Source organism: Onychostoma macrolepis, chromosome 20 (genome assembly GCF_012432095.1).
Source record: "Onychostoma macrolepis isolate SWU-2019 chromosome 20, ASM1243209v1, whole genome shotgun sequence".
Lineage (NCBI taxonomy): Eukaryota > Metazoa > Chordata > Actinopteri > Cypriniformes > Cyprinidae > Onychostoma > Onychostoma macrolepis.
Window position 1 is genome coordinate 5,895,347 of NC_081174.1, and position 12,038 is coordinate 5,907,384.

The 12,038-nt window shown below is 41.3% G+C and overlaps 1 protein-coding gene across 1 annotated transcript in view; it reads right to left on the reverse strand.

The window, feature by feature from the left end:
• Positions 1–214: 214 nt before the first annotated feature.
• The window catches only part of bcl11bb (BCL11 transcription factor B b), a 33,713-nt gene continuing 21,889 nt past the window's right edge, over positions 215–12,038 (reverse strand). The window contains exon 3 of the mRNA XM_058756279.1: positions 215–4,800. Coding sequence (XP_058612262.1) covers positions 2,843–4,800 — 1,958 coding nt within the window. The 3' untranslated portion in view covers positions 215–2,842. The remainder of the gene's footprint in view (positions 4,801–12,038) is intronic.

Here is a 12,038-nt window from a genome sequence, read left to right on the forward strand (position 1 = left end):
ACTTGCAAGTGTAAGTGGATTATAATGGAAAATGAGATATGCATTTAGACTTAATAAAAAAAAAAAGTGTTTGCTGATTGCAAAAGACTATCTAATGGTAATGCATGATGTAGTACTAACATGACTTTTATGACTTATTTTCTAAGTGCAACCATATAACACAAACAAATGATTGACCTGGATGTAATTACACCAAAAATAAAAATAAAAATAAAAATCACAAAAGATTATTTTCTTGTTTGTTTTCATTTTTATTTTATTTTTTTACATCCTCCTGTGGATGGAATTACCAAAATTATGAACAGATATAGTGACAAAACATTTGAATAGACTCACAATTTCATAATGGACTGCAAAATATAAAGATTTTTTGCATCATTTCATAAAATGCCACTGAAATTACAAATACATTGAGAATTTAACAATGAACAAAACATACACGCGCATATATCCATAGAAATTTACGGAAATACCTGCACCAAAAAAAGGCGGGGAGGGAAAGAAACAAAGGGAAAAAGGAGAAAACCCTGCTATGATATTCAATATTGTAGAAAAACAGAGGACAAAACATTTGTCTCATTTAAAACACATATACAGAAGAGCTCAGTATCCTTATACTTCAACACTGTAAACATCCTTTAGACAGTGTCATAGTTTTTTTTTTTTTTCATTCCAATTATTTGTTTTACCTCCACTGTCAATAATTCTCTAGTCCATCTAAATAAATCAGTAAAGAAATGGCTTAGTAATTTCTCAAACAAATCTTCATTTCCCAAATAAATGAAGTCATCCTTTACGACTTTATTTGATTTGATTCCTCCTAATGAATTTAAATGATACTGGTTATGATAATTTGTTCATGGATTGTTTTTGTCCGCTGTATAGCAGGAGTTTGAACTACATCCGAAGATAAAGGCTGAATATTCATTTGAGGCACGTCCGTGTTGTCTGGTTACATCTGTCTCCGAAAGCCATTGGTAGCACTTAAATTCAACATGCTTTCTTGACTACAACACATTTCCTCCTGATTTTCTTTCAAGTTATGGCCACTTCCTGTCATTTATGCAAAGAGAGGTTTGCTAAGTATCTGACAAGTAGGTGATAAACTACACATCCGTGTTTAAAAAAATGGTTCTCATCAATGTGCTGTACATTTCTTTATGATGTACCCAGCTGACTGATTTCGAGCGGGGCAACATGTGCAGCCGTAGCTTAAATTCAACTTTCTATTCAAGTCAAAAATAAAATGTAAACTGTAAAAAGCCATGAATATAAACGGCAGGATGTTGTAAATAGTGAATACGCAGATAGAGAACAGTGGTGTATGCGGGGTGGAGGCGAGGACTGTGGTGTAAATTTGAGCTGAGCATGTATGAAAGGAGACAGGTGGAGGCGATTCAGTGTGTAAGAACAGAGGTCGTAATGAGGAAATCATTTAATCCTAGGATCCTTTAGAGGACAGGCAGTCACCCAGGGCTCCTAGAGAGCCCCAACACAATTCAGTGATTGCAGTTTCAACAACGCACAGGATGGTGCATGTAATGCTGCTACAGCTTAATGGCCTCTGTGTGTGTGTGTGTGTGTGTGTGTGTGTGTTTACTCAAATGATTTCTACAGGTGAGCACCTGTGCTTTATATTGGTGTCCAAATAGCTGCTAATTCATTTTTGATTCCATGATAGATTGATTTGTGAATGAACACATCCCTTTAAAAATTTAATAGGAATGCAGCATTAAAAAAATCCTCCATATGAGCCTATGATAACAATTTGATATGTAACAAGTTTGTGGCTTCCCTTAACAAGTGAATCCAGGTTGAATTAGTCAAGACTGCGCAATAAACATTATAATTTCATTAACATATGAAAGGATTTGACCTTGTACAAGGTTTGGAAAGCAATCAAAAATAATCAAGGGATAGATGAAGTTGGAAGAAATGGCATGGATGTTAATTTGAGTGAATGTAAACATTTTGATCTTTAAAAGTAAAATCTGGGCTTTAAAAAATGTCAGCCTTTTGAAAAAATATGTCGGTAATGCAACACTGGTGGCCTCAACACTGTTTATATACGGGAACCATAATAATGTAGGGGAAATATAGTCATTTTTGTTGTCATTTGCATGGTATCGTTCTCATAAACATCATGGTTGATGAACTTGCATTTCATTTCATCTCATTCGTTTCAAAGGTTGTCAAAAGAGAATCATTCAGATGCAGTCAAACTGCCTATCAGCTGCCTTTAAACATCCCTGGGTTTTTTGCCCCTTAAAATTGTTGAATATTTTATTGTCAAAGTGACATTCAGTGCTTTACATCTATCTACTGAATATAACCCATGATGAGTGGGGGCAATGACAGCAACAATAACTTGAAAACTTTCTCAGATTTTTAGAAGCTGACCTCTTCTTTTAGAAATTACCCATTTGTTTCCTTTGAGGAAACTAGTTTATAACACAAAACTGGCTGAATGCCAAAATCTCAGTATTTGTCATATCATAAGATGGGGTGTAGAAATATAATTTCAGGAACTGAATGCATTAGAAACCCATCGATAATGTACCTGCACATGCCATGTATCATTACAAATAATCCAATAAATACAGAAATTATTGCACAGTAGAAAGGCTCCATGAATTCCTAATGGACTACTCCTCTGTTAGTTGCTGGGATATGCAAGAAGGGTTTTAGAACCGCAGACTAACATTTCCCTGTGTTCTTGTTTCTCAGGTGGCAGTTTGTTTTCACAAAAAAAAAAAAAAAAATCAAATCACTCCAAAAAATATATAGTCAAGAAAAAGACTATCCAGCTAAAACCCATAATGCAGTGCATTGGTAAGTGGTCTCAAGCTCTGTCAGCCTGCTCAAGTTTGACCTCATTGGTCAGCAAATGCTCTCCATGCCACTTCTTCATGTGTTTTTCCAGGGTGCTGTACACGCTGAAGGGCATGTGGCAAATATCGCAGCGATACACCTCTTTGCCAAACTGCCCATGGGTCTTCATGTGCCGGGTAAGCTTGCTGCTCTGGGCACAAGCGTAACTGCACAGGTCACACTTGTAAGGCCTCTCACCCGTGTGGCTGCGCCGATGCACGGTCAGATTACTGCAGTTCTTGAACACCTTACCACAGTACTCACAGGTGTCACTCCGTCGACTCTCCTTGGAGGGTGGTCTCCCTGGCCCAGGACCCCGCAGCTGAAGGTGAGGTGTACTGCTGCCACTTCGCCCCGACATCCCACCGCCTTCCAGAATTTCCCTTGGAGGGGTGGAGAAGCGCAGGCTGCCTGTCTCCGATGAGGAGTGCTCGGAAGAAGTACCGAAAGGTGACTGCCTGGAGTCGTTGAAGCCCAGGAAGGGCTCCCTTATGAAGTGGTGGGTTGCAGCATAACCGGCAAGCAACTGAGAATACACATTTTCAGGGGATATGACGGGCACCTGTGGCAGCTCCACATCCTTCTCTATCTTGATCCTCTTGGCGGAAGACCCAGTGAGGCTGGAGCTGGAAATAGGCATTGGCTTCCGGTGGAACAAAGCTGAGATGGGATCCTCCGGGCCGCAGCCTCTGCCGTTCACCATGGGCCCCCTGCCTCTGTCAGTCTCTCTGGATGCCGAATCTGTGTCCATCTCCTCGCATGGCCTGCTACCCGGTGGCAGTCTCAAGTGATTGTCGAGGTTGTTGTATTGGCTTTCTGTCACTCTGTCAGTGGACAGAGGTTTCTCCTCTGGGGAGGGTCTTGGGCCATTCTCTCTGTTTCTGCTAAACTCCGAGTCCATGCTCAGGTTGGATTCAGGTCTGCTTCCATTTTGCTGTTGTTCCTCTTCTTCCTCCTCCTCTTCCTCTTCCTCCTCCTCTTCTTCTTCCTCCTCCTCATTATCCAATCCCTCCCTCATGCCATTTTCCTCACTGTTCTTAAGCCCCTCTCCAGCCAAATCTTGCCCTCCCTGCTCAGGTGAACTCCCCATGGAGCCTGACTTGTGCATGTGCGTCTTCATATGGCGCTTTAACTTGCTGGCCTGCGAACATGCATGGTCACAGAGATGACACTTATAGGGTCTTTCGCCAGTGTGGCTACGTCTGTGCACAATCAAGTTGCTTTGGAACTTGAAAGTCTTGCCACAAAACTCACAGGACTTGGCTTTGCCGACCTGATTTAGTGGTGGTGAGGAATTGCATCTGGATGGAACTGATGGCGGTTGTGAGGGTGTGGTTAGAAAAGGTAGAGGTTTGGAGCCAGGCTGGAACAGAGTGGGGCTGAGAAGCCGATGCATGGGGGGCACACGGTTAGGTGAAAGAGGGGGAGTGGGACCACCATTGTTGTTGTTGCCCGCCAATTCACGAAGACGCTGAGAGAAGCCCATGGATGGTTCAATGCCCATGGGTGTCAGCCGCATCACCCGCTCAAAAGCACTTGGATGCTGGGACAGGAGACCCATCTCCTCAGGGCCAAGGCGTTCCAGAGGATGGCGGGGTGGCGGAGGGCTTACAAAGGGTGGGGTAGATGCCAATCGGGTTTCAATGTATCCAGGTGGCGGAGGATCTCGTAGCAGTGGGGCACCCATATGCAACAGCTGGAAAGGGTTTCTGCCATCACCCAGAAAGCTGGCTAGAGGGGAACGGGGCAAGACGTCAGCCCCCAGTGGTGGAGGAAGGGCCATGCGAGGGGTAAGCGAACAGCTAGTAGGGTGGGTGTCCAGGTAGATGCGTATCCCGTGGGTGTTCTGTGCATGCTGCAGCAGAAACCATGCACTGGTAAAGGGTTGCTTACAAGTGGTGCAGATGTAACTGGAGGGCTCATCTTTTCCTGGAAGACACAAAACAAGCGGACGGAATTAATATATACATATTAGCTATTAACTCTCTGATTTGGTGCGAGGGGAGGTTGAGATAGCACACTTTAATAGCTTTCCATGTCATTTGCGCATCTGTTTGTTCTCAGTGATGGCTTTGAATGTAATCAAAGCTAAGAGTCCTCTATGGTGAGGTTCATGGATCATTTCTGTTTAAAAATTAAACAGGCAACATGTGAAAGACATCTCATTGCAGTGCGGCGACAGCCATTTTATGAGATTGAATGAAAATTACATCACCCTAAGAGGGGAGACAAGAGCTCTCTGATAGCCTAGCGGGTTATCTACTGTGCGGCAGGGCCGGCTGCTCTCTAAAGCTGTGTCAAAGAGGATCTGCCTGTATGTGACTCACCCAGAATCTGAGTCACACTAGGGGGTTAGTGAGAGCAGGGAAGCTCCCTGAGGGCTGGAGCCTAATGCAGATGGCAGGTATCGCCCACAGGCCACAATGCACTGTGCTAATGCTAATGTCAGCCAGGCGTTAATATAGAGCTCCCCATTCAACACCCCGACACCCCCACCCTTCACTATTTCCATATGGAGATAATTCTGTGGCAAAAGAAAGAGAAAGAGAGGATTAAGAAAGAAAGAAAATGAAAATGAATCGTGTTGACAGGTCCATACAGTTACATAGTCAGGTGCACAGTTAGCTACTGACAAAGTTACATTTGTGTGATGTGAAATTTTCAGTGAAATGCACTTTGCAAATACATGCCAATGCTGTCATGTGCATGACTTCACATCGATGAAAAAACATACTTTCACGTTATTTATTTATTTGTACTATATAGTTGCCTAATAAACACCTGACTGATGCAGTAAAGAGAAAAATGGAGGACACTGAAAGTGGAAGCAGTTGTGTATGACAGGTCCACAGCCTGTGTTTAGTTTGGCTGGCACTTTAAATGGACACCTGGCGGGAGGGATTTTGGACGCTAAGAGAGTAACAGAGAGAGAAACTGAGGGGACATGAAAAAAGAGGTGGCGGAGATTAGATACTAAAATACACACAGGCTGTTCATTTTTATTTTCAGGCCCTGGACAGGAGCCCAAGTCTGGATCAAATCAACAACGGACATATTCTGCCCCCAACTCTAGTTCCAAAAAAGCCTCATTAACATCCTATATTCCTCTGATGGCTGTACAGGACTCAACATAATGTGGGACGGACAAAAAGTGTGCAATAGAGCATTCGTGCATGCACAGATATATGCATTTGGTGTGTGCGCTCGCGCTCTTAGCCCGACATAACTGTGTGCTTGAGCTACTGCAATTTGCATCCTATCACATCATACAAAAAACACCATATGTTACTAAGGGACCGTGTCAGCTAACAGACAGGCAGACTTAATGACAACCAAAGACAAATTTCATCAACTTTCCAAACAAGCCAGAACGAGGGAGAGAAACCCATAGTGAATAAGTTAGGATATGCTAATGACCCATCAGAGATCCATGTCTTGTGACAGCAGCTTGTGTGGCACGATGGTGTGAAATTACCCATCAGGCACCTCAGGAACACAAATCTCCGTCTGATCATGGTCCATTGGGTCCTACTGTGTGTGTGTGCCACACTACAGAGGCCTGGGAGGACCATGTCACAGCAAAGAGCTCCAGCCAATAAAAGTGCTCATTACGGAATCATCGCTGTTCGCTCTGTGATTCAATTTGCAGTAATTACCGCGGTCCGCGTCCATGAAACCGTTCGCTGCAGGCCGCAGAGGTCAACTGCCAGTTAACAGAGTGTCTTTTCTCCTCTCAATGCATTCAATTGCAAGAGCCTAATAGCCTAATTTTCTTCCCTCTTGCACTTCAATAAATATTGCTGGGATTACAGGTTAAACAGCTAAATTGAGTCGTGGCTGTTATATTACAGAGCTGGCTGTTAGTGTGCATGGTGCTAACAACTCTGCAGCAGCATCCTCGTTGTGTTAAACAGCGCTGGGATGTCTACGTGCATGTCTTTGTAAGTGTGTGTGTGTATAGGATATGTGATTAATGACACACGAGCACGCAGAGGGGTCTTACACTAAACTTATCCACTCTCTTGGGTTTAGTATTACAAAACCTCACGGCCAATTAGTCCATCCTCTGGGACCTCCAACCTGGGTTTAGATATGTTGATTTCAACATTTTGTGGCAATTAATTTCCTTTTAAAAGCATGAATGCAGTGACAGAGGAGTGAGGAGGAGGGGCTGGAGGGTGTTTTTTAATTATCTGCGAACAAATCTGGCAGACTTGCGAGCACTGCTGTTTCACAAGGGAAACAACATTAGCGTTAGCTACTGCTGTCTCCAGCATTACCCGAGCATGAACCAATCACTTACTGAGGCTGGACTAATGGAACAGTCATGTGATGATGTGCGAATGCGTGAAACTCGTTTGATGTTGTCACAATGCAAGGACATATGTGTGTGCGATAATGTGCAGCTCGTTTGGTACAACGCAAGGACATATGAGCATGTGCGAATGCGTGAAAATGGTTTGATGATGCCACGACGCAAATATATGCATGTGTGCAAATGTGTGAAACTCCTTTCATGATGTTACAATGCAAAACTATGCGTGTACAAATGCTCTTTTAATGGTCACATCGCAACGACGTGCATGTATGAATGTGTGCAACATATTTGATAAAGGCATAATGCAAAGATGTGGGCAATGTGTCCATGATATGTGACCCTGGACCACAAAACCAGTCTAAATTCGCTGGGGTATATTTGTAGCAATAACCAAAAATACATTGTATGGGTCAAAATTATCGATTTTTCTTTTATGCCAAAAATCATTACAATATTAAGTAAAGATCATGTTCCATGAATATATTTTGTAAATTTCTTACTGTAAATATATAAAAACTTCATTTTTGATTAGTAATATGCATTGCTAAGAACTTCATTTGGACAAATTTAAAGGCGATTTTCTCAATATTTAGATTTTTTTGCATCTTCAGATTCCAGATTTTCAAATAGTTGTATCTCGGCCAAATAGCTTTAGCTTTCAGATAATGTATAAATCTCAATATCGAAAAATTGACACTTAAGACCAGGGTCTTAATATGTGATGTCCAGGGTCACATATGAGTGTGTGCAAATGCATAAACCATGTGACAACGAAAACGCATCTATATGTGTGTACAAAGGCGTGCAACATGTTTGGTAATCATATCGCAAAGATAAGTGCATGAGCGAATGCATGCGACTTGTTTGATGACATGAGCATGTACAAATGCGTGAAACTTGTTTGGTAATCATATCGCAAAGACAGGTGTGTATGCAAATTTTTTTATGTCACAACGCAAGGACATATGAACATGCAAATGTGTAAAAACTTGTATGACAATGCAAAGGCATTAATGTGTGTGTAAATGCATGCAACACGTTTGGTAAACATATCGCATAGACAAGTGCATGTGTGAATGCAGGCAACTTGTTTGATGACATGAGAGTGTACAAAAATGTGTGAAACTCGTTTAGTAATCATATTGCAAAGACAAGTGCATACGCGAATATGTGCAACTTGTTTGATGATGTCACAACACAAGGACAGATGTGGGTGTGCAAATGCTTAAAACTCATGTGACAACACAAAGGCATCCATGTGTGTGCAAATGCGTACAACGTGTTGGGTTGCACGCATTTGCACACAAATAGATGCCCTTGCATTGTTATATGAGTTTTACTTGTCATATTGCAAAGACAAGTGCAGTGTGATGTCACAACGCACAACATATATATGTGTATATATTGACACTTGATAATATCACAGTGCAAGGAATTATATGCACATGCAAATGCGCACAACTTATATGATGTCACAATTCTAAAATAGCAGTGTAACAATGTGTGTGTGTGTGTGTACAACTCGGGCCTGGCACTCTAACAGCTCTTCCCCTCGAACCCACTACATTCCTAGCTGTAGAAAGCCACAGCAATGGATTTGCATAAAGAACAAAAGATGAGGTGATGCCATGGGGACTACGACACGCCTTCACTCCCCTCCGGACCCTACCCCCACGAACGTCCCCTCTGTGCACCTGTCACAAGCCTGGCTGACACCTCACGCCGCAGTAACGCGGGCCCTCATTAGCATGCCTGTGATCTGGGGCTCCCAAGGGCTTGTGGGGCCTCACCTCGCATCACTGATGTCTTGTTTGTGATGATCGTGGCTAATCAGGGGGCCAGACCACTATGCTAATGAGAAACACAGAGGTGCAGCATTCTGTGTAGTGCAACTCTGCTGTCTGTGCCCCCGACACACTCTAGGGGATCGGTGATGTGATTTGGATGTGAACGTTTGTTTGTGTGTGTGAGGGAGCTAAACAATATCTATGCACTGCTATGTGAAGAGTACCATAGAAATTTGTTATTTTTTAACAAACTTTTGAACTATTGCTGATTCTTTGAAGTCAATTTAGTTTAATTGCTATTTCTATGCCACTAGTGGTAATGGAAACGCAAAAACTGACATTGAACTGTTAGACAGATAGCCCTGCCTTTAGTTCAATCATTGTCAGTCAGGATGGTCAAAAAAAAAAAAAAAAAGTGTTTTGATAAAGCCACAGTTTACAACTTTTTACACTTCTCAGGGAAAACAAAATAAACCTGGTTTATTTGCAGCTGCCGCTGTACATTAAGATTTAATAATCTGAACACCTAAAAACGATACCATTCAGCTTTAAATTTTATAGATGGTTGATTGAATATCCTTCCTTTACTGTTTCTTTCTGTCTGTCTGGATTTCTCTCAGTCCTCATGATAGATGTGACTGTACATCGATTGAGCTGTGAGCCTTAACAGACTATCGTATTGTCTTTGATAAATGATTATGACAATGAAATAAATGATTTTGGCAGGAAGATGATGAGTGAAAAGCCAGACCACATGCTGGGGCCAAAACCACCATACCAGTTTCCTGAGGGGAGTCTAATATTTTCATGTTAAATCCCAGAACTTGCAGTGAAGTGTAAGTGTGTATGTGTGTGTGTGTGTGTGTGCATCTTCTTTGAAATGCTCTGTTTGTGGGAAATAAACCCCTAAAATGTAGTTTTAATAAACAGAAATATTAATGTATTTTTTTTTCTTGTTTTCAAGAAAAACTATATAAAAGTTCTAAAATCAACATAAATATGATAGAGAAATAAAATAAAAATAAAATTAAGGGGTTGTTTTTAGATAATATATGTTTATTGTATACTGATTAAAAAAAACATTGGCAAAATGTTACCATAATTTGTAATGTTGATGCTAAACATTTTCAGTGAACTAAGAGTAAGAAACTATATTCCATGAAAACAGGATCCTCAAGTAAATGTATCTTATTTAAAAAATATTTACACTTTATAAAACAAAAACGCTGATTGAGAAAATGATTTTTGCAGTGCAAATCTGTTGCCCTAACAAGAAACCAAACTTTATAACCCTGAACCAGGCACTTCGTGTGAAAGCCTGCTCTACAGCAGCGATACCATAAACTAAACTAATAATTACCTTTATCAATTTCTCTATAGTCCTTTTTTTTACCCATAATCCTCTCATAGTTCACTGCTCTGGTGGATGACAGTTATCTGTGATTCCTGGCTATAATGAGGACAGACAACTGTATATGAAAAGACTCCCATTCTACAGTGGAAAAACTGTGCGAGTAAAGAAGCCACAGAGGATAGTGGCAGGAATAGTGGTTATGGAAGGCACACACACATACATACACACGGCTGTCTCCTGTCTAAGTGAAAGCAGGCCTGTTGCAGTAACCGTTCCAATCTGTCTCCATCTGCAGGAACACAGAGGAGGGACATCACAAACTGCCTCTGGAAGAGAAGCAACTGCGCTCTCACAGCACACATACACACACAAGCATACTGTAGCATATACACAAAAAAGACACCTACATAGTCACACCCACTATAAACAAACAAATAAACTCATATTTTCTCACCACACTGTCACAAACAAACAAAGAAAACATGGACACCCCGGTATAAATTCACCCAAACCCACTAACACACAAAATCCACTCAGCAGTTTGGGTTAAAAAGCCTTGAATTCTCTGGGCCTGCACTGCACTACAAAGAAAAAAAAAAAGTCCTAATCACTGTTTTGGTCTTGTTTTCCAGGGAAAACACACGTAAACAATTTTGAATCCACTTACACTTTTTAACGTTGCCATGGCTGATATGGCAGTCCTCTGGGACTTATACCGACACCTAGTGGTGTGGATGCAAGCAAAAAATAAATAAATTCAGCTATGGATGCCATAGTAAAAATATAAAGCAATGCCATTGTAGAAGAGATAAAGCAAGTATTCAGCAAGTCAAAAAATGGCAGCCCTGATGAGGTTTGGCCTCAAATTATGTGAGTAAAATCCAGTCATTTCAATGTGACTCAGCATGATAAATAATTTCACTTGACTCCGGTTTTCGAAACAATTTCCCTATGCGAATTTCCTGTCAGTTTCAAGTTTGATGAGCTTTGACACAAATTCGCAGTTCCGACCAATAGCAAGCCTCTTGATTCATCAATTACCTCTGTGTGGGCGGAGCTTTGTAACTTTGCAACAAAGCTAACCTGAAGATCCACAATGGATGAGGCTCTTGTTCTGATGTGTCTACACATTTTTGCGTAACACTTCACTGCAATATTATTAAATTATCCACGTTTGGAGAGAAGTTAGAGTTGGTTTAGGGAATATCTTTGGATGTTTATTTCATTGGCATCATTCCTATATAATTTAACAGCTTTTCTCACATCTGTTCCTGCTTTTTTTTTTTTCACCTGTAAAATTTTGCAGAGCAAAAAACTAAATTGTTTTTAAAAGTACATTTATCTAGCTTTGAATAATGTTTAGATATATTTACTATATAACAAGAGAAAAAATTATTAATAAAAATATTTTTGGCAGCATACCCATCCTATACATACTGACACACCCACCTCAGCCATCTACTTCCTCCTGCACACTCACTGCCAGTCTCATGAAGAAACAGGCCAGCCAAGGGTAGCGTAACCATCTAACTGAAAACACATGCCACCCTAGAGTGCCCTGTCATCATCTGATACTGCCAGAGCGAAGACGTCCTACAGTGCAGACGGGAAAGGACAGTGAAAAACAACTGGAAAGACTTCTCTGTCAGAAAGAGCTATGACTCTTGGCTCGGTGAGAACAGAAAGAAGAGCATTAGCACAGCATTTT